The sequence below is a fragment of the Pseudopodoces humilis genome, chromosome 1, assembly GCF_049639895.1.
Source record: "Pseudopodoces humilis isolate 2021_Gansu_Grassland_sample_001 chromosome 1, ASM4963989v1, whole genome shotgun sequence".
Classification (NCBI taxonomy): domain Eukaryota; kingdom Metazoa; phylum Chordata; class Aves; order Passeriformes; family Paridae; genus Pseudopodoces; species Pseudopodoces humilis.
In genome coordinates this window covers 13,272,131-13,293,789 of record NC_142200.1, presented here as the reverse complement: position 1 = coordinate 13,293,789, position 21,659 = coordinate 13,272,131, and the positions used below count along the sequence as shown (strand labels likewise).

General features: G+C 39.8%; 1 protein-coding gene across 1 annotated transcript; it reads right to left on the bottom strand.

The window, feature by feature from the left end:
* Positions 1-5,173: 5,173 nt before the first annotated feature.
* TNFRSF11B (TNF receptor superfamily member 11b) lies at positions 5,174-21,258 on the bottom strand. Its single transcript, XM_005516944.3, has 5 exons — positions 21,039-21,258; positions 11,564-11,933; positions 7,943-8,137; positions 7,398-7,622; positions 5,174-6,353 (listed from the first exon to the last, which is right to left on the bottom strand). The coding sequence occupies exons 1-5, from the start codon at positions 21,066-21,068 to the stop codon at positions 5,965-5,967; spliced, it is 1,209 nt and encodes a 402-aa protein (XP_005517001.1). The 5' UTR covers positions 21,069-21,258; the 3' UTR covers positions 5,174-5,964.
* Positions 21,259-21,659: the final 401 nt, after the last annotated feature.

Here is a 21,659-nt window from a genome sequence, read left to right as displayed (position 1 = left end):
TTGGACATCACTTTTTGTCTGAGCAGGCACATTTTTTCTATGCCTGTTAGATGCGAATGCAGTTCCTGCCTGCCCATTTTTCTATGACTGTTTAATATGCACTCAGCCACTGGTGTGGCCCAATTCTGGAGGATGGTGTGTCCTGCCCTTTCTTCAGGCTGTCAGGGCTCCCCTGAGGCTGGGGAGGAAGAATTTGACTCCTGTTACCACCTCTCTTCTGTGTGTGCTGTTGGACAATTGGAGGTGGACACCAGCAGCTCCAGATGTGGCAGGAAAGTGAAGCAATTATCTGCACCCAAAGGAATCACTTGGCTGGATTGCACCCCAAGGGAGAGCTGGGCCAATAAGACCATGTTTCACTGAGACAGTGATGGGGTGGAAAGGGAGGAACCCAATTTCAGCACACAGACCTTTGCAGCAACTTCCTTGGTGGGACTGAACTCCCCCGTGTTGTGTTTAAATTGTCAAGTCCATGGACGGTAGAGAGAGAGAGCCTGGGAGCATCAGTGGGTCGTCACATCTACAGCTGGGCATTGAACCACTTTGATGCTGCCATTGATTGCCTGTGAGCATCCTCTGTCAACACAACATCACCCAAATACTGCTATGGGGTCTTTGTCAATAACTGCCAAAGATATCTTCTTTTCTGAGTACTTGGATTTTGTGATTGTTTCAAGAGACAAAGTCTGGTTTTGAGGCACCAAGTGCAAAATTTTTCTGCATCATTCCTCTGTCTTCTTGAGGTTTCAATATGTCAGTCTTCTCAGACTTTTAAAAACACTTCTCAACAACAGTAACTACCCATTCCTTGTATCCCGTGTTGGGTTGCAACCCACGCTGCGTCAAACCAAGCTTCTTCTCTCTAGCTCCAGAGACGGGAATAGCCCAGTTTCCCAACGGCTCCACCAGCCTGCCAGCTACTCTCAGTTTATTTTGCTGCAATCCAAAAAACACACCCTACTTTGAGTATTGACACATCTCCCAAGTGTGGACACCCTTCCCAAAAATGTGAGCCTATGTTAGTCTTCCCTAACTGCGGCCAGGAGGAGGCTTCTGCAAAACTGCTGGTGTTTAAGCACCTTGACTTTTGATGTCTCAGTCTCTCCCTGCCAAAGAATGCAAAGACCTGATCTATCTTTTACTGACACTGAATTTCCATTGTTTTAAATGGGATTAATCATCCTTTAGGATGTGTCATTTCGCTCATCTAAAGTGCCATAGGCAGAGTTATAGCACAGCCCAAATACGAAACCACTTATACTGTCAATGGACAAAAATTTTGTTGTCTGCTGACAAAGTTCTGCATATCCAGAATGATGTATAGCTTACTTGCCAGAAATTTTATTTATTTATTTAAAAGCGAATGTAGACTTTCCTTCTTAGATAAAGAAATAAAGGAGAAAAATATTCTCCAGAAACTTCTGTCTTCACCATTATTGAACCACACCCTGTCTTCTTCATATAAGAAATATTGCCAAAGCCACAGTCTTTCATCATGTGGTTCCTTTTAAATAACCTCCTAGGTACTAAAGGTCAGGATGATTTTAAAAAAATAGCGTGGTAGTATGAAAGAACTTTTTTTAAATGCAAAAAGACAAACAGAGGAATCCTACGCAAACTTGCCATAAATACAAGGGATGAAGATGATGATGAGTAGAATAAACTACATTCAAGTTACGTTCATCTGCTTTACTTCATCTCAAGTTTCGTTCAGTTCAAAAGTTTAATATAAAAACAGAATCATTCAATTAATTGCAATTCTGCATCCATTTTTGTAGTGCTTTCCCATAGATTTGTCCTTGAACTCCACTGTGAATAGTCACACAATGACCATAACCTTAGCTCTGTACATATTTTTTTGTCTCCTCACTACTGAGCTTATTGCCAATATTGCTTCTTCATCTAAGGTAAAGGAAGAAAATAAAAAACTTTTTTTTTCACCAGTCATTTGTGTCCATTTTTATTTCTCCATGTTATTTCATCAAAGAAATTTTGAAAGGTGGGCCTTTCCCATATGTGACTTTTGTCCAAAATTGAATAGTTTCCGATAGTTTGCAGAAATTACTGATATCTTTTTCTATAAATATTTGCTTATTTCTGAGCCATGGTTTTGAAATACTTTAAGGCTGAAAATTTGGGCACTTTGAAGGTGATTCATGAGCAAACCAGACACCTCTGCCTAGGTATGGCAATGCTGACCCATATCAGGACAGGCAGGCTGGGTATCTGAGGGTGCTGAAGAGCTTGGCTGAGTTGCAATCCCCACTACAGCCTGTGGAAGCCCCGGGATAAGTTGTGTTCCTCATGTAAGGCGTGTGTGAGCACGAATGTGTGTGTGGTGCTTGTTTTTGGTTTTGAGCACATTCCCAACCATCACTAAAACATCATTATTCAATTCTCTACACTTTTAAAAAGCTATCTAATACCTGGCTTTATTTTAAAAACATTCAGCCTACAGCAGACTATACTATTGATTTTTACTCTGAGAGCATTCCTGGGCCCTGGTCAGGGACCAGGTCAGGGTCTATTGTGCTTGGTGATGTGCATAGCATAAAAAAATGTTATTACAGAGCTTAGTGTCTAGTTTCTTCATTAATTTCTCCCATACTCTGAAGCATTTTCTGGGACCCAAGAGACTGCCTTGATGGAGGACAAATACATATAAAAAAGCATTTAAAAAGCAGAGTTGTAAAAGATTTTGGAATCATAAGGTTGTGCTTTAAACCCATGGTATTTTTTGATAGCTCAGGGTTGTTTCCATGCTTCAAGAACAGACCTGAGTAGATGACAGCTAAAGAACCTGCCTTAAAGCTCATCTCACTGTCTCCCCCAAATACTCCGAAAACTGCTTTTCCTTTCTCTCAGTGAAGGGGAAGCTGACAGGACAGGACAATCCCTGCCCCTGGCTGGGGCAACAGAGGCAGAACACTCCTCTTGCTTCCCTGTTCCTCTACTCCTTTCCATCCCAAGGCAAGGCCAGACTCACCTCTGGCCAGAGGATGGCAAAACATGATCAGCAGCCAGGCTGGGAGAAGAGCAGACTCTGTTACACTGGCAGGTCAGGGCACCCTGAGCACAAATTCCTCTTCAACTCACCCCCAAGGCCTAGCTCTGGTTATTTGTCCCCTCACACCTCACATTTTCCTCCCCAGAGCAGCATTTCCTCCAAGCCAGGGACACAAGGACCCCTCTCCTACCTGCTGCCCATTGTACATCTTCTTCCTCCTGCAGCCTTCCTTATAAAACAAGCTACCACCCCCAAACCCACATTTTTTTCCAAGCATTCCTCCCACTTTCAGCTTGCATCACCCTCTCCCTCATTATCCTGGGTCTTGCTTTTGTTTGTCTTGGCTATTTTGGGCTGGAGGCTCTTTGGGGAAAGGAATACAGTTTAAATGTCGCCTGCTCAGGATGTGTTCAAGTCATTCCAGCTGAGTGAAGCTGAATTGATAAAAGAGGCAAAAACTGGCTGAGAAGTGTCTGCCTGAGCATGGGCAACTGATTCACTGAATCAGCTTTAAGAGGTATAATTCATTAAGCATGTGTAACTTTTGAGTTTAGGAGGCAAAAATCCTATTTTGAAATGCACAGGTTATAGTTCAATGCTAAATTTTCCCAGGAAATCCACTCCAGGGCATACTCCACTGCAGTGAAGCATAGCATGTTCACATGGTAGTTATAGCTTAAACTGGAGGCTCTGGCTGCAAGCACCTTCTTCACTTTTATCATTACTGAAGGACCACAAACACTGCATTGTTTACAATAAGAGTTACATATAACTACTTGAAAAATGGAAGTATAAATGTATAAATTAAAACCATGTACAAAGAAACAACTCTGCTTTTCTCTAGAGGGCTCTATCTCTGTGATAAATTTTTACATTATAGTGCTACTTGATACTATAACTATACTATGAATTACAAAATTGTTCTATATGTAGAAAGGATTAAGATGATCTTGTGTATAGGGTGTGTGTGATCTTCATTTTGTTGCCAGTAAGATCATTATTCTCACTTTAACACCTAGAACACCCCAAACCTCCACACCTGTCAGAGTCACAGAAACATCTGGTATCTATTTTGCAAATTTGAGAGTCTGTTGTTATAATCTTTTAATTACATGTAAAACCACTTTCTGTTGTAGAAGTATGTAAATTATCCCAAATGAATCAACAGAAAACTAGGAAATTTTTTCATGTTCAGCACCATTTCTCAGCTATACCAATAAATGAGATGCTAATAGCCTGTGAAATTTTAAAGGGAGTTTATTCCTTTTGATAAAAAAGTGATGTGAGAATTCAGTGAAAAATAAATCCCTAGTATTTTAAATCAGTATGTCTCATTTGTATTCACTAGATAGAGAGCAATTCTGATGAGCATCTATCGTATCAACCAGAAATCTCTTTCTCATTCTTTGCTTAAGATCCTCTCATCTGTAATAGATGAATATTTGTCATACAAGGCTAAAAGCTTGTGGATTTCCTTTCCTTACACAATGGAAAAGAATATGTTGAATATTCAAGCTCTGTTCACATGGTTTAAAGAAAAAACCCCAAGAGTACAGTCATTCTCTGAAGCCACCAAAGCCTTTGGCTTGCATTGTGAATGACCACTGGTCCTTAAAATTGTGAGCTTTTGACAATGACACTCATCCACTCTCTGTTCTGTTTTTATGGGGCTCAGGGCTTTGTAGGTGCCTCATTCTATAGCTGAGAGAAATGGTAAAGGACTATTTTTTATGTGACCTCTCTGTGCTCCCTTCCTTTAAGCGCAGTGGCAATAAGTGAGGCTTTCCAAGCTCGTCAGGCCCATGCATCATCTTTCCTCCATCTCTCCTCCAATTACAAGCTGTGGTTAGGGCAAAGGTCATGAGCTCTCCAAGAAAGTCACTGGGCCAAGAGAGGTGCTGGGCCACATGTGTCTATGGAGCTGTAATCAGTCATATCACAACCACCTGGGCCTTTTAGACTGGAACCATTAAGCCTTTTTTAGCTTCCTCTACACCTTTTCAGTGACCATGAAAATCCAGTGCTGATCAATATTTACTTGGTTCACATATTAACTACTAGACCAGACAGGGAGTAGCAGAGACCCAAGCCCTAGATAAAGTGCAAAATCCACACAGTCTGTCTTTGTAATTAGTTCCTACTGTAGAATCAAGAGTAAAACACCAGTCAAAAAGTAAACTGAAAAATTTAATTGCTTTATAAAATAAGATTATAAATTCTATATAAAAATCCAGCTTCTTAAATATGGTACATTCACTTCCTCACAGAATATTTAAATATTCAGGTCACTTGAGCTATATTTTCACCGTATTTGAGTTAAAATCATTGGATAAATTAAAACATCCTTACCAAAAGATACCACAACTTATACAAATAATACTAAGCAACAATACATTTTTTATATACAAATTGTAAAGAAATTATTAACTCTTAGGGCATGCTACAAAATTTTGCCAGAAAAATATATGGAATCATTTCTGTTTAACTAGAAAATATACAGTGTGCTTTCCAATTCTCTTCCTAAAATTCAGTCTCATACAATTTCCATTTAACTTAATAAATATGTACAACAAAAATGTTTATTCCTTGAAGAATATAAATAACAAATACTGTATTTGTATTATATACTGTATACTCCAGGATTAGAGCCTGGTCTGGCATTCCTTTCTCATCTAGTGACAACAGTGGGACTTTTCAACTCTGAATGTGCAAAAATGCAGAATCAGGCTCTTAGTGTTACCATCGGGTTAATAGCTTTTACAAAAGTGATTTTTATTAAAGAGAATTTGAAAAAAATCAAAAAACATCTTCAAAACCATTGCAGGAGACTTAGAACTATTCCAGTCAGGCATTTCTATAAATAGTAAATCAAAATGTGCTGAAATAATGTTCCAGTTTAATTACTGCTGGCAGTAATTAGGGAAAAATAGTCAGTGAAGAAAGAAACATATCTTGAGTTAGACACATCTTACTTTCACAGATTTAAGTTGGTTCCCTACCATTTCTAAAAAGAGTTTCTGGTATAATCTATACATTGTAAATCTGTGAAGAAACTTAATCACCTTTTTCAGGCTTTGGATGGTTCGTTTTGGAAAGTGGTACATTTTCAAGTGCTTCAGTCCATACATTAAACCTTTAATGGTGTCTTGGTCACCATTCTTTATTCTCCACAGATTGAGAAGCTTCAGAACTTGCTCTGTGGGTTGACATAGTTTCATTGTGCGCTCAACATCTTCTTTTCCAACTTTCTTGCCTGGCAAGCTTGCCATCAGCATGTTGAGATGTTCAAAGGTGAGGTTCACGTGGCCAATGTGTTTTAAGACACTGTTTTCGCAAAGATCAATATCTATAGAAAGCAAAAAGAGAATAGAGGTAAGTATAGCACATTACAACTTTACTGCAGCCTACCAAAAAACTTCAAAATTCCACAATGAAATTGCTTTCCAAATTTCTTTGCTTCAAGTAATTCTCTCATCTTTGCTTTTTTGGAACCATCTATCCTGTAAAATGTTGTGTATCTTTCTGTGATAGGACACCTAGTATTTGGTTCCAGTGAATGAAAAGTTAGTTCATTCTCTTCAGAAATGCCTAGGCAAACTTTGTTAAAATAGTAATTTTGAATTTTGAAGTACTCTAGATACTTCACAGACTGACATAAGCATACATACTAAATAGCAGAGGGGTAGAAAAAGTCCTTTCTGCAGCATTTTTCAAATCTATTCTGAGTGGACAAAATGTCATTTGAATGTGGTGGTTGTTGATGGTGGCTTACATGGAGAGTTGGCCTGACTGTTGTAAAATCCTTTGTATTAGTACTGCAGCACTATTTCATCTTTGAAGTGTGTCTTGGTAGATTCAGCACAAACAAAGCAATGAATCAGCATGACAAAGAGGTACCAGAAGGGAAAAAGAAGGGAAAGCCTCTCTATGTATTCCTCACTCCCATGCGCTCCCACTCTGTGGATAAATGTTTCAGTCCAACATGTCAACCTCTGCTTTACAGAAGACAAACTGCACTCTCAGCTGCAGGGAACCATCTCCCTCTAACCTCAGTTGCTCAGATATTACAGTGGGAAACATTTTCCTCAGTTGATCAAAATTATTTATATGTTGTGCAGTCTCAAAAGGGGGTCTTGGTCATTGCACAACACATGCTCCAAAGTGGGCTACAAGTCTGGGAAAAATTCCGTTCTTGACTGATCTGGAGAAGTGAAATTCTGTTCCTGCTTCCCCTTGACTTCTCTATGTTTACTGCATCGATGTATCTCAGTGAAGGCCTGCAGGCCCTTCTCCAAGCACAACACATCCCCAGGGGATATTTGATCCAAGCAATTTTTAAAATGCCATTCAGAAGGTTGTTTGTAATGCACATGCTATCACAATAAGATACCTTGGATAATCTTCTTGACCATATCCTGTTCCTTGTTTTGCTGCTTCCACAGTTTCAAAAGTTGGAAGGTCTGCTCTTGAGGGCTGTGCCTTTGTTTAATCCTTTCAATATTTTCTGTGCTAACCTTTGTCCCAGGCAAGCTGTCTGCTAGTATGTTCAGCCAGTTAGATGTGAGATGAGTAGGAACAGCAAACCTGAACATAGCCTCCTCACACAGGGTTACATCTGAAATGAGAAAAAGATGTCAATTGTTCCCATCTCTTACCTTGCCCATCTCAGAAAAAAAACCAAAACAACCATGAAGCAAGAATGATAAGGAAAAGCATTTTAAAAACAGACTAAGAAATTGTCTTTATAGTGCCATTTCTCTTTGTGCTTGAGTTCTTTTTGGCCTGAACTATAATAATTAAAATTCTACTATGGTCATCACCATAGCAGGCAAAGAGTTAACAAGCTAGGTATTTTTATCCTGGGTTTTGGTAAATTAATGTTAACGATAACTAGAGGTATGTTTTCAGAGCACTCTTCCTTAACATTATACACACCTATTCCACATTTTTGAGGTGTCGTGTCTGTATTGTCCTGACAGATGTTGTCATGAACCTCATTTCCTTTCAAAGCTATTTTGAAACCCAGGGCACTACAGTTTGTGTGCTTAAGACAGGCTGCTTTGGAGGAGGTTTCATTTGAGAAAAATCCCTCTGGACATCTCTCACATACAGTGTCACTCTCAGGGGTACCTGTGAAAACAGGAAAACAATGCATCCAATTACACATAACCTCAACTGTAGGAAAATATTTTAAAAATAATATAAAAAGCAAACATTCCTCTCTAAACTGTCATGCTTCTGCTTTTTATGTTTGTGATCTATTAAGGAATCACTTAGGAAAATAAGAGACAGAAGATGCCTTAGGAGAAGGATGTTCCTGCTGATGGAATACAGTAAATAGTACTCTTAAATATGCCTGTCACCAAATTTAAAATCAGAGATAGCTGATTAAATCAGTAATTTAGTAAAGTAATATCTTTAAAACCTCAATTACTTGAGTCTATTCAGACATTACACTATGCCTGATCTTCATCCTTCAACTATACAAATATTCTGTAAAGTAATTAAGTGGCAAAAAAAAGTGTTCTGAATTTCACTCTGCTATAGCTGCCCAGAACCTTACTTGAACGGGTTACTTCAGTTCTAGATAAAAATACAATCCAACTAAATATCAACTAAAGACAACAATTTTGAAATTATTTTTGGGGCTTGAATAAAATGTCACTAAAAGTGAAGAAAGCAGTGTCCAATATATAAAAAAAAATATTTAATACACGTACATGTTTTGCTTGGTGATTATAATGCATAGTTTTACTTCAGAACTGAATATACGATACAACAACAGAATGATAACATATGTTTCCAGCACAATTAAAAGGAGTAAGAAAATGAATCTATGATCTGAAACTATGCAGTCTAACCAACAGTGGCAGGAAAGTAACAGCACCAATAACTGGTGTATATTCACTCCTAATTCATCCTTATTCATCCAACATTTAACAAGTCTGAAGTCTGGTATCTAATACTGCATTACTGAACTTGAATTTAAGCACACACTTAAAATTTATTTGAAAAATTTAGAAACTACATTTGAATAAGAAAATACCTCCATCTAGTGTATTTTTAAAGTATTTACAGGTGGATGTTTAAGTTAGTTTTTTAGGGGTTTTTTTGTGGTTTTTTTTTTTTTTTTTTTTTTATTTTGGGAAATCCTTAGAGAAAAAGCGTACGTTTTCAATCAGCTGTGAAATCAAGAATAGTACTTTCATACCACCTGACCTAGCACTTCATTAGACAACAAGTGAAAATGAAGGAGTTTATAGTTGCCAGAGACAGTGTATGTGCCAGCCCCCTCCCAAATTCTGTGCTTTCTGCAGCCACATCTTTGCCCTTGTGTGAAGTGCACTGCCTGCAGCTCCGGGCTGCACCTGCACTGCGCAGGCAGCAATCAGCTGTTCTGAGACATGCATTTTAGCAACTTTCCCTGCTACAGACAGGCTGCTGTTGTGTTCTGGCAGCAAGGAAGTGGAAGAAAGGAGTGTTCCTGCAAGTGGTGCATCATTCTGCTCAGAGCTTACTGCATAATCTTTGCAGCACAAGAGAGGAATATACCGGGTAATCCATCAGTGTTCTCAGGACTGATCATAAAGTCACCCTCCAGCTCTGCCAGCTTCTTCACTGTTTATTTCACCACTCTTGCTCAGGGCACAAATTGCCGCTGTCTGTCTGCCCTTCTGCCACTCCCTCCAACTCTCCTGGAATCCCCCATTCTTCCCAGGGAAACGCCACCAGGGAGACAGAGCTGTCTCGCAGCTGCTTTCCCAATACAATGCTGCTATAAACCCTGCCTCGTATAGGGCACTCACAAAAAGGGACCACAAAAGCAGTGATATCCCAGAGTCATCATGAGCAACAGGCACCAGGGAAACAGATTTCTTATGCTTTAAGCCTTAAATGAGGCACTGGACCACACCATCTCCCTGTGTGGGAATGGAATAATATTTTTCTGCTATTATGTTTTATTCCACCTGAATTTGCTTCATTACAGAGTTCAAGGCTATCATATGGCAAAAAGCAGTAACACAGTGCAGTACATGCTTATTAAACTCTTAGTTGTTGCCACACTTCAAAAACTGACTATTGACACAGGGGGATGCAATTATTTTTACAATGTTTTCATTCCTCTTTTGAGGTCTGCTTAGGTTTAGCTGGTTCAATCTGATGGTGTTTTGGAAACCAACTTTTCAATATATTACAAAATTCAACATTTAATCTTCTTTAAAAGCTTGTTTCATTCTGAATTGAAGGATTGAAATTTGTCTGCCGTGTTTCACCGTGCTCATGGGGATGCAGCAGGCTGGTTGCTCAGACAATTTATACTTTGTTCACCTCCCAGAGTCTTTCTGAGGATTTTGTTTCTGGCCCCTTTTGACTTGCTGCCGAGATACAGTGGAACCTCATTAACCCAAGCTCCTGGGTACAATAGTTTAGGTTAATGAAGGTTTAAAACATGGAAATATGGTAGCTGCCAGTGGAAATGCTTAACCGTGGAAGGGCATCAGGGTAAAGCTTCATCAACCAATTACTCAAGGACTAGTGAGCAGCTACCGCAGCGACATTTCTCCTTACATCAAAGCTGCTCTCTAGTGAGAGGTTCATAACCCAGAAAAGGACTCCCAGTCTGTCATTCAGCCCAGCTCTAAAATGTACACGCCTGCCCTAGTGTTTCTCACTGCGGGTACCTCATTCCTAGTGAAATCATTCTGTAGTCTGGTTGCCTGCAGGTGTCTGAGACACTTTGGTTTTTCTGCATTTCCTTCTTCAGTGCTCTTTTCCAGGCAGTTATCAAGCTCTGGTACAATGACAGTTTACAGTTCTTTCAGGTTGTGTTAAATACTGGAGTTAAACTGGGCCATAGCATTTGCCAAACAATAAATGATGTATTTTGTTTTGAGGGAAGAACAAATTATTGGTTTAACAATTTATGTTGTCTTAAATGAAGAATACACTCCACTAAAAAGTGCTGCTTTGCTCTATATCCCCACCAGACTTTCAGCACTATGCCAGCCTGCTTGACAAAGAAATGGTTGTTTGCTTGATAATAGTAACATTTTCCCTAAGAATTCCACCTAGGATGCTGATAATTAATTTTTGTCACATATTGCACTGATGCTAGAGCTATATTAATGTTGTTGTAATTATATACTGGGTGTCACACACGTAGTGCTCCTGGCATTTGTCAAGATACACAGTTGCTTGAAACAGCAGATTTCAAAATGAAAAACATTATTATTTATCACACACACAAATACTACATTCCGGATAATGTTCCTTTAAAAGAGGCAATCCATCATGTTTCTCATTAGAGTGCAATTTGCTACATTTGCTACTGCCATTAAGTTACATATTACAGCAGGAGCGGGGTATTCCACTGAGAAACCTTCCTTTGGCTACAGTCCAAACGATGCAGACTAGAACAGGTTCAATTGGCTTTAAAATTTACCATCCTGCAATTTCGTCTGGACAAGCCTCTTTCCTAATCGTGTAAGTGCCACGAGTCGTGGCCATGGGGCAGAGCTCTGATTACGTCTGTGCGTATGGAGGAGCGGGACCCACCTGCCTGGGCAACACCGAACCCGGGCGGACACTCCGTGTGCCTCAAGCAGAACTCGAGCTCCAGGTACCTGCCCGGGACGCACTCGCAGACGCGGTTCTGGGTGCTGGAGCACTCCTGCCTGACGAACTGCAGCTCCTTGCAGACGGTGCTGCAGTACTGGCACTCCTCGTTGCTGTTCCACTCGTCGGCATAGTACTGAGCCGGGCACGGAGCGCACTGCGTCGGGCTGCTGGCGCTGCAGTGCCGCTTCACGTAGCTCCCGGGAGGACACTGGTCACACAGCAGCTGGCGAGATGTCCCTGGGTCGTAATGGAGATACTTGGGGGGAGAGTCATCCTGGATGGTCCACTTGACAGAAATGTCCAAGAGCTATAGCAACAGGAAAATAAAAATATCCCTTCCTTTTAGCTCCAGGAAGTACCATGATCACAAGTAAACCTGCACTTCAATGAGTTTATGAGTCTACTCATGTCACTGCCTTCAAACACATATTTGCATTAGAAATTTCTGAGATACTGGCCAGCTTCCAGACTCTCCCATGTCTGTCTTAGAATGGGAAAGTATTAGGATCTTATCTAGCAAATCTTCCCGACCTAAGTGATTCCCTCCTTAGATGTAGATCCTATTCTTCTCCAATTTACAACATTTTAATATCACTGGACAATGACCTTTTACTGCCTGACACCAGAGAATTTGTCCAATGCACGGCAAAAGTGGGGATTATGCACCTTTGTATTCTTGAGTACTTCAAATGCGAAAGGAATTGTGCCTGAGCGTGTGAACCTGACCACTGTACTGCATCATCACCAGAGATACCTTTAAAAGTGATTCCTTACACTATTTCTTTTACACTATTTTTTTACCAGAAATTAATGGCTAGAACAACAGAGTTTACTTTTTAATGCCTTCCATTTTTTTGCACTGATATGCAGAAGCTCTTGTGATTTAATGTGGCAGCTACATCAAAGATGAAGACACAGCTTGAGACAAAGGTAAAGAATGATGCAAGTTATGAAGGGCACATTGAGGACTTAATTGCATGAGCTGGAAGAGACCAGGCCAATGCTTTCATTTCCTACCTAAAATCACATGCTCACAGTTGTTGTGAAAAGCTGATTCAGCACTGACACATGCCATGACAACTAGAGTCCTCCTGCTTCCTACAACAGTCTGCTTTGCTGGTGTGATTGGGGACCTAGTGGTCTGAGACAACCTCCATATCACTTCATTTTGGTCTTATAATTGAAAATTTAGTTCCGTGATTCCACCAGTCTACCACAAAAAAAGCTCTTGAGAACCACCCTGATCCCCACAGGGTCTGCCAATAGCTCTCTCCTCACTGATAACCCAGCTCTATCCCAGCACCGCATGTGCGGCTGCAGGTGCCACTTCTCTTCCAAAACTTGTACATTTTGTAAAGATGAAGTAAACTGGATCTGACTTAAGATATTTTTCTGTGTATCCAATAAAATTATAGATCTAACTGACTTGTCTTTGTTACTATTTTAACCCCTGACAGTTAATACAGAGTTGCCAATTCAATTTCAAACATATATTTCCTCTTTTCCAAATGTCCCCAAAGTAAAATTAGAATTTACTTTTTCTTTTTTTTAAGTCTGCATTTTCTTGAGATGCTTCATTTAAGGGCCTCACTTCTGCCACATCATAGCACTTCTAAAGCCATAATCTTATTAAGTTTGGAAAGGACAATTTAAAACTTCATCTGCATTAACACAATTGACAAGTGATGTGACTTAACTTATGGAACTTTTAGTGCTTAACTTAGGAACTCTTATTGCTTAAGCAAATACTCTTAAATGCATTCTCCTGTTGCAACTCTATGAATCCACTTTTCATACAGCTATACTTAGGCTTAGGAATGAAATGCAGATAGTATGGATATTCCCTACAGCCTCTTGTAGCTACCTTTGACTAACTCTGATAACTTATCTGATTTCTAGAGGTGGAGCTGTCACTTTTCTTGTGGTCTCAATGCACAGTACTTTTCATTGGGAGAAATTCCTTATTAGTCTTTGAAGTTTGATGAACAACTCCATTCTCCTTAAATGACTGGATCTGTTTCATGTGTTCTATTTAACAAATAGGGTGCAGCACATTTTCTAATAGTGAGTGGCTTTACATTGACGAAAAATGCCCCCACCCTTGGTAAATCTACACCTATGACTCTAGTAATAAGGAAGTCCTGGTGATCTCATTAATTGTTGATGTGAACAGTAAAGTTTTCTTCTATGGTTCTAATTCAGTAATAGATAATACAGCATCCCAGAGTCCAAGACCTGCATGAACACAAGCATTCACTTCACAGAACGTATCTGACTACAACAGGTGGCACAGGTGCTACAAAGACATGCATCAACCCACACTTCATGCAGGTGTCTGTGGAAACCCAAGACAATTCCCAAGAGAGGTGAAAATCTGACACTGAAAATTATTAGGGACAGCAACCAGTCATATGGGCAGTACATCCTTGGGCAGAAACACAGTGTTCCTGCTCTGTAGTGCACAGCTCCCCACAAATCCAGAGCTGTCACTGCAGTAGAATCTGCTCCTCTGGGCAGTGCCTCTGCCCATGGTGACACATTTTCACATAATGAACAGGTGGTGAATCATTTCATTACTGTTAACTCTACTCTGCATCATGTAGGAGCAAGAATAACAAGATTTTATCTATTTTCCTTACTCAACTATTTACATAGTTGAAACCATGTATGAGGCAAGCAAAGAGTTTTGCTGCAAGAGGCTGATTCAGCATAAAAATTAATTAGAATTCAATAATCAGGGTATGAAAGCATAGGAGTTTGTAGGGAAAAATGGAGGCACTTGCTTCCTGAAGAACCTACAGCTGTGGAAAACAAGCCAATAAAAATTGAAAACATTTCAACACAACTTGAGAGGAATTGATTTTAAAAATTGAGCAAAACAATACTTAAACCGTGTAGACATACAGAATTTTGTCCTTGGAAGAACCAATAACTATGAACTAATAATGGCAACTAGAATATTATTAATCTAAATGAGCATAACCAAACCCCATAATAATAGGATTAATAAATCAGCATCACTAAAAGAACAGTCTTCCCATTTGATTTTTTTTTCTTTGTACTTTTAGAAGAAAAGCACATCACACTTGTTTTGCTTTTTTTTTCCCAGAAACATACATTATGTAGCTGCAGTAATCCATTGATCGGTGGCTGAGCCACAGGTATGCTAGGATCCAACTATTTTATTTAGTAAAATATTACAACAAAAAGATTCTTCAGTCTAACTAAAGATATAAATGCAATTAATATCTCAGAATTTTATCAGAGCATTTTATATGGAATTTTCAAAACAGAGCTAGATTACCTTAGTGTCTACTATGGGCCTACTAGCAATGCCATAGGACACTGCAAAGAGTCGAGTTCAAGATGTTACCAACATCACTGACACAGTAATGGATGAAAATAATAAAGGACTATTAAATATAAACATCACCTTTTGATCAAGAAATCCCAAATCAAAAACTGAATTCACAAAAATAGTGATGTTTTTCTGTCCTTTTCTTCCAAATCTTCTATGCATCAGATATCAACCACTGCCACAGATAGCATATGAGTCTTTTTAGGGCATTTTTTTCTGGACTTTTTTTAGACCATTAGTATATTGCTAAGTACATTTCTAGACCTCAATGCCCAATACCACACTTCATAAGACTACTGTAGGTTACTAGATAATACTTAAGAAAAAAGATCTGAAAAATTGTCTTATATATAGGCCGAAAACACATAGCACACCTGAGTATTCTGAATATTGCAACCTGCAATATATGCAACCTGCAAATCAGACGTTATCTTTAAACCAACATCAAGTGCCAAAGTAAAGTCAATTTGCTTTTCAGATGTTTTGCAAGAATTCAGTAGTTATGGTGGAAGATAATTAAATACAATTTTCACTAGTTTTACTGTAGCAATTTAGGACAAACAGAATGAAAAGACTCTTTTGTCCCCCAGTTCACAGAATAAGCTGGAGGGGAACATCACTAAATTGTCCTTTCTCCTGGCCTAACACACACTGAGTTTGTGCTTACATTAGGAATTTGCATCACCTGTTACAGCAGATTTGCAGAGCAAAACAGATGGTGCCGAGCACATGACATCCACATTATGCATTATTCTGAGGGGATATTTTGGACTAACTTCAATCTGCACTCATGGACAAGCATGCATTAGTGGTTACAGTGCATCTGGTGTGTCTCTGGGGTCCATCTCTAGATTTACTTTCATCAGTTCAGTTTACTTTGGTAAATCCACTTTGTGCACTCCAGGGCTGCTCAGATGTGCAAACTAAAATACAGTAAATAAGGATGATCAGGAGGGGCCCTTCAAAAGCATGTTCCTAAGACAAATTAAAATAGTATTTAAATGCATTTTATGTGATTCCTGACATTTTCTCTCCTAAACTATGCTATGACCAACTTGATAGCAGTTTATTAGCTACACAAAACCTCTGATCTGAATGTCCATATTTAGAGGTAGCCTCCACACTAAGCATCTGAATGTCTTCTGTAGGAAACAGCACATTTGAGCAAAATTTGAGTACACCAAAGTGCCATGATCAGAACTTACTAGTTCTGAACAGCAGTCTCCCCAAAAGCTTCATAGAAAGAAAGATTTCTTCCATGATCATGCTGGCACTGGCCTGTTTTGCTCTTGCTGGAAAAGGTGTCATGTACTAATTTGAAAGAAGGAAGAAATTACAAGTCCTGCTTCAGTCTACTGGAATCAAAAGTAGGGACAATGAGTATGTTCATCCTATAACCCTTAAGAATCCAAAACTGGCATCTATCAGTGCTGCACATGACCACATTAATGGATTTGCCATTCAGAACATTGCGTAAAGTTCTGTTCATCCTTGTTTAGGAAAGGTTAATTCACTAGGAAGTGCTACAGAGGAATTTTAGAAGGAAATTGAGATCTTTTCCTTGAAGAGGATCTGGACTTTTTCAATAGCTTGGCAAGTCACAAGAGAAACTGTGGATTCAGTACAGATAGATGGTGAACTCAAAGAGAAGAACTTTCTCCATTAAAGGGTAATGCTGGCAAACGAAAAGGGGATTCTCTTGTAAGAGGAAGATTGGGAACAGCCTTTCACTGAGAAGCAGGTGTAAGAAACCCATGTGTCTTAAATATAGTTTTCAATGCCTTTCTGAAAGCAAATAAATTCGGTTTCCTGGAAGAGATGGCAAATGGACTAAAGAGATCCAGGCAGGTTTTTTTCAGTTTTAAATCCCCAGCTAATTCTTCATAACCCAGCACTAAGGGGAGAAAATGATGCTCAGTTCTTTTTCATCTTGACAAATTTTTAGTGTGATTCACTTGTAAACAATTTTTTCTAGGGTTAGTGAAATGCAAGGCTCAGTTTAAAAAAAACCTCACAAAGGTTAGGGAGTTTTTTGTTCTATGACTATGAAATGCTATCAATAATAAAATTGTTACAGCAAAAGAAAACTGGAACAAAACCTAATGTCATTCATTAACTACATCTAACAACCCTATTGTGTGAAATTGAGTTCTAGTGTCATGGACTCGCTTCTGAAAAAGACTGAAGAATTCAATCTTCCTCCATCTCCCTGGGGAAAATCCTGGGCACCTCTCAGGATGGCTGTCTCAGCATGAGGAATTGGGATGAACTGTAAATATTGAAATATAAGTCTAGTTTCAGTCAGTGTGATGCAACTAAATACTGAGAACTTATTCAACATGAATTACCCAAGGTTAGGCAGCAGTTCTTTCATCGTGTCACTCAGCAACATTAGGCCTGAAGCTATATTTCTCCATACCATCCTTATGCCAGCATACACAATCCTAACATAAAAGGCTTGTGCAGTCCATTTGTTTGATTCCTCAGAAGAGGCTTTTGAAAGAGAAATAAGGTGATTGTAAAATTTCATTTCAGATCTTGGGCATAAAAAAATACACGCCCTATTCTTTCATCTTTAAATATAAGGCAAAGAGCCGCTTGATTTCTCTTGTTGAATTAAAATGAACTAGAAGACAAAGCACATGAAGTAAAAATCCTTCAAGCACCATCCCTTTAAATCACTGCTTTGTGGCAGAAAAGAGAGTGGCTTTTCAGCATATGAAAATATTATTATATAGCTTGGCTTTGTGGTTTTGGGTTGTAGACCAAAGAAGAATGTTTAATTTGCTGAGAAAGATAAATCTGTTTCTGTTTTGCATTCCACAAGTATTCCAAAGCATATTTTCTTGTGTGATAAATAATCGTTCAAGACATCTGTCAGATTGCTCCCAGTGTTTGCACTGGGTTCAAAGTAAAAACTCACAATTCTCTTACTTTGCCTTCTATGCAAAGTATTTGGACAAACCAAAGGCAGGAGGCCTTCACATATCCTCAATGCTTAGACCGAATTCCTCACTGAAATCATGCACAGGCTCAGAGAAATCCCATTGGCAAAATACAGCACTGGATGATATTATCAAGGTCCTCCTCATCAATAGCTTGTATTTCAGATCCAGTATGTGACGATGGACGAGATCCACATCCACCTATTGAAAATTACTGTAGTAAATTACTTGTCATCCTGGGAGAAATTACTCCCATCTAGCTCTCATCCTTCTGATCTTGTTGTCCTGGAGGCCCATGCAATCAGCAGATTTAACCTCTTTGGGCCAGCAGCTCTGCAGCACTGCTGACCCATGGGTTGTTGCAGGCTCACAAGAGCACTGCCCAGACGAAGGACATTTCTGCAGACCACGGCAAAGTGCCAGGTACACAATGAAATCTAACATGGAGTTATCTTCATTGGCTTGAGTTCAGCTTATAAACCTATTCCCCCTTTCTGCTAACTGCTTCATTGTAATCCACTCACTTTGGACATAACAGGATGTACTTTTGTTTGGAAGACACTTTATAAAGTGGAGGCTGCTCTTTTACATAAGGAGTTCAATTGGTAGCTCTCCTGAGTGACCCATATTCAAAACTGAGGCTATGAAACACTGTCTTCATTTCTCTATCAGTAAAGCAATATGTCAAAAAGTCAAGTCTTGTAGAGACTTTTTGAGGCACCATTAGTTGTCATTCACAAAGCAATTTAGGGGTCTAAACTACTGTTTCATTTTCAGTGGTAGGAAAATGAAATTCAGCTGAAGAGCAGTTTTACATCTTATCAAAGAAGTGCTATATTCAAAGTCTTCATTTACAAGAGTTACATTTGCCTTGGAACTTTTAGAGGGAGAAAGCAGGGAAAGCTAACCAGATACTCTCCGAAATATGTGTAACATATTTTGTAACATTTTGGAACACTATTCACCAGAGTGCAAGATTTAGAGCTAACCCAAACCTGAGATGTTTCCACTGTAACTACAGTGTGCTTTTGCACTGACAGAATTACTAACAAAATTACTGACTGCTAGCTAGAGAATTTATGTCCAGTACTATGTGCAAATAGGTGCTTGTAGAGAAGGAACAAAATTTTTTCCATGAGATTTGAACAGTAAGTGTTGCGTCAATTGTGACAATATATTTTAAAAATTCTTCTGGTAACCTTAGTGTTTTATTTTTAACCAAGACACATGCAGACAGACAGAAAGAAAGTCAGACAGAAAGATAACTCCTACCCTCACGGGCTGCAAAGCCACTGCTGCCTACACACAGCAAACCCAATAGGCAGGCCATAAAAAGAATGTCACATGTGTCCAGAGATCCAAAATAGAGAAAGGTCAAGTATAAAGGTCAAGATAGTTACGTGACAAGTAATGAGATTCAGCTGTGGGGAATTTATTTCCATTCAGTCCGATTTAATAATGTTTGTAAGCAGCTTTAGTGTTCCAAGCAAACAACACAAACATGAGCATCAGCAGGTATAACCTTTCTGAAACCTGAGCAAAGAGGCCAAGGCTGAAAGTACATCATGTCCCAAAAGTCTTTTTAGATCCAGAGTCTCCAAACTAGGTTTGGAGATATGTGAGCCAAACACACAGAACTTTGAAGTACAGTTGTGCCTTCTAAAAGGGTTGTTATTAGATGGATACTAAAGCTACTTTTCTGAGCTCTAGCACATCTGACAGTACTTAAACTTCACTAATTTTACTTAAATTTCACAATATTTGTAATAATAATGCAGTTGGATGATGATCTCTTTGGTATGTATATGATTATTTTATGACAGTCACAAATAAGAAGCCAGGTTGATAACCAGATATTGCTGAAATTCCCAGATTAACTTCCTGTGATTTCTTATTGACAAAGCAGGCACAACATCAGACAGGGGATGAAAAAGTTGTTCTGCATTTCAATCTGCTGACCACAAGCCTGACAAACTATGCTTCCCTTGCACCATTAATCACTTTGGGTTTGTTTCTCAAAAAGCTCTTTCAGAAAGTTGTACAGAGAGTAATAAACATGCATTACTCATCAGATCCTGGAAATCTCATTGCATTTTATAAAAAGCTTTCAGAATAAATGGATCTCAGTTCTAATGCTCTGCCACAACATTAATGCTGTTGTACTCACCAAAAACAACCCAGAAGCAAGTTACTGTGCTGGCATAAGCAAGAGCCTGCTCTGAATATTATTTTTTTAATGTTTTTCTTTGAAAGTTTCCTTATGCAAAAGGTGAAGAGCCTCCAAATACAGGATCTGTCTGTAGGCAGGTTTTAATTAAACTGAACTAATATACAATTCCATATGACTAAATGGATTAAATAACATTTTGAAAGATTTACTGCACTGCTAACACCTCTAAATTTGCATCTGGAAGTAGCTTACTAAATCACCAAGTAAACAAAAACTTATTAAAACAGGGTCTTATACCAGATTTAATAACCCAACTTCTTCTGTAATAGCTACTGACACAACTACTAATTCATCACTTGCTTGCATATGAAGCTGAATTTTCTAGGAACAACACACTTGTGGGGTTTTTTTGGTGGAGTTCACAGTGGTTTTCCTGGGTAAGAAAGCCATCCCAGTATCTGAGAATCTGAGATACCAAGAGTGCCACTGCAGCAGAGATTAGAGGCAGGCAGGGATGGAGCTTTTCTAAATCAAACATTCTAGCCTAGAGTTTCTAAATTCATTACTCCATATAGGGTTTTTCTTCAGACCACTATGATAAGGCCTTACAAAACGAGGGAAGAAGTCAGGAAAAAAAAAAGCAAAATAAAAGCAAATCATGCCACTACCTTGAGAATGGGATGAAAATCCCTGCTGTCTCCCTGGAGCTGGACCTGTCCATCACATTCCAAACTCACCAGGAAAGTGTGGAGAGATTAAACGAACAGGGTTTACCAAGAAAACGGAGAGAAGACAAAGCAACCCACAAACAAACAAACAACCCCCCCACCAAAAAACCCCAAAACAAAAACCCCAGCAGAAAAGCCGTGTGTCTCTCCAGCCTGATGTCTGAAGCTGCAATGCAACCCAGAGCCTATCTACCTCTGCGAAGGGACTCACCACAAGCGTGCAGCACAGGAACTTGTTCATTGTGGTCGGTGGAAGAAACCTCAGCGCGCTGGGAACCAGGCAGAGAGTCAGCGCCAGGCTCCGGCAGCTGCTTACATTCCCAACATTAAAGACGATATATATATAGTCCCGGTGTAACAGGAAGCTTGGGCTCAGCTTTGATCACACATTCCCTGTCATGACCAAACTTTTCTCTCGCGCACTCCCCCTCACCTCCCCCCACCCCCACTCTTTTTATTTTTTTTAAGGAACCTGTAAAACTTGGTGACTTAATGGAACCCTTTGAGCGCCGTAACCACAGACTGGAAAATGCAGGAGGGAGTGTCAGGGGCTGGCCAGGGGAGGGTTTAATTGCTCTCTGGCTGGCTCTGCCGCCCTGCGCTCCGCTCCGCAGCGGGGCCGGAGGGGAGGCTCCGGTGCCTTGGCTCAGCTTCCCGGGGGCTCCCAGCGGCGGGGCTGGCTGGAAGCGAAGGCCAGGCCAGGGCGGGGAGGCTGAGGAGAAGGAGGGTCCCCGTTCGCTCCCCTTCCCTGCTGAGGCAGGAATGCGAGGGACGGCGCCCGCCTCTCGCCAAGGCTGCCGGGCGCCGGCGGCCTGCAGCGGCCCGAAGGGCT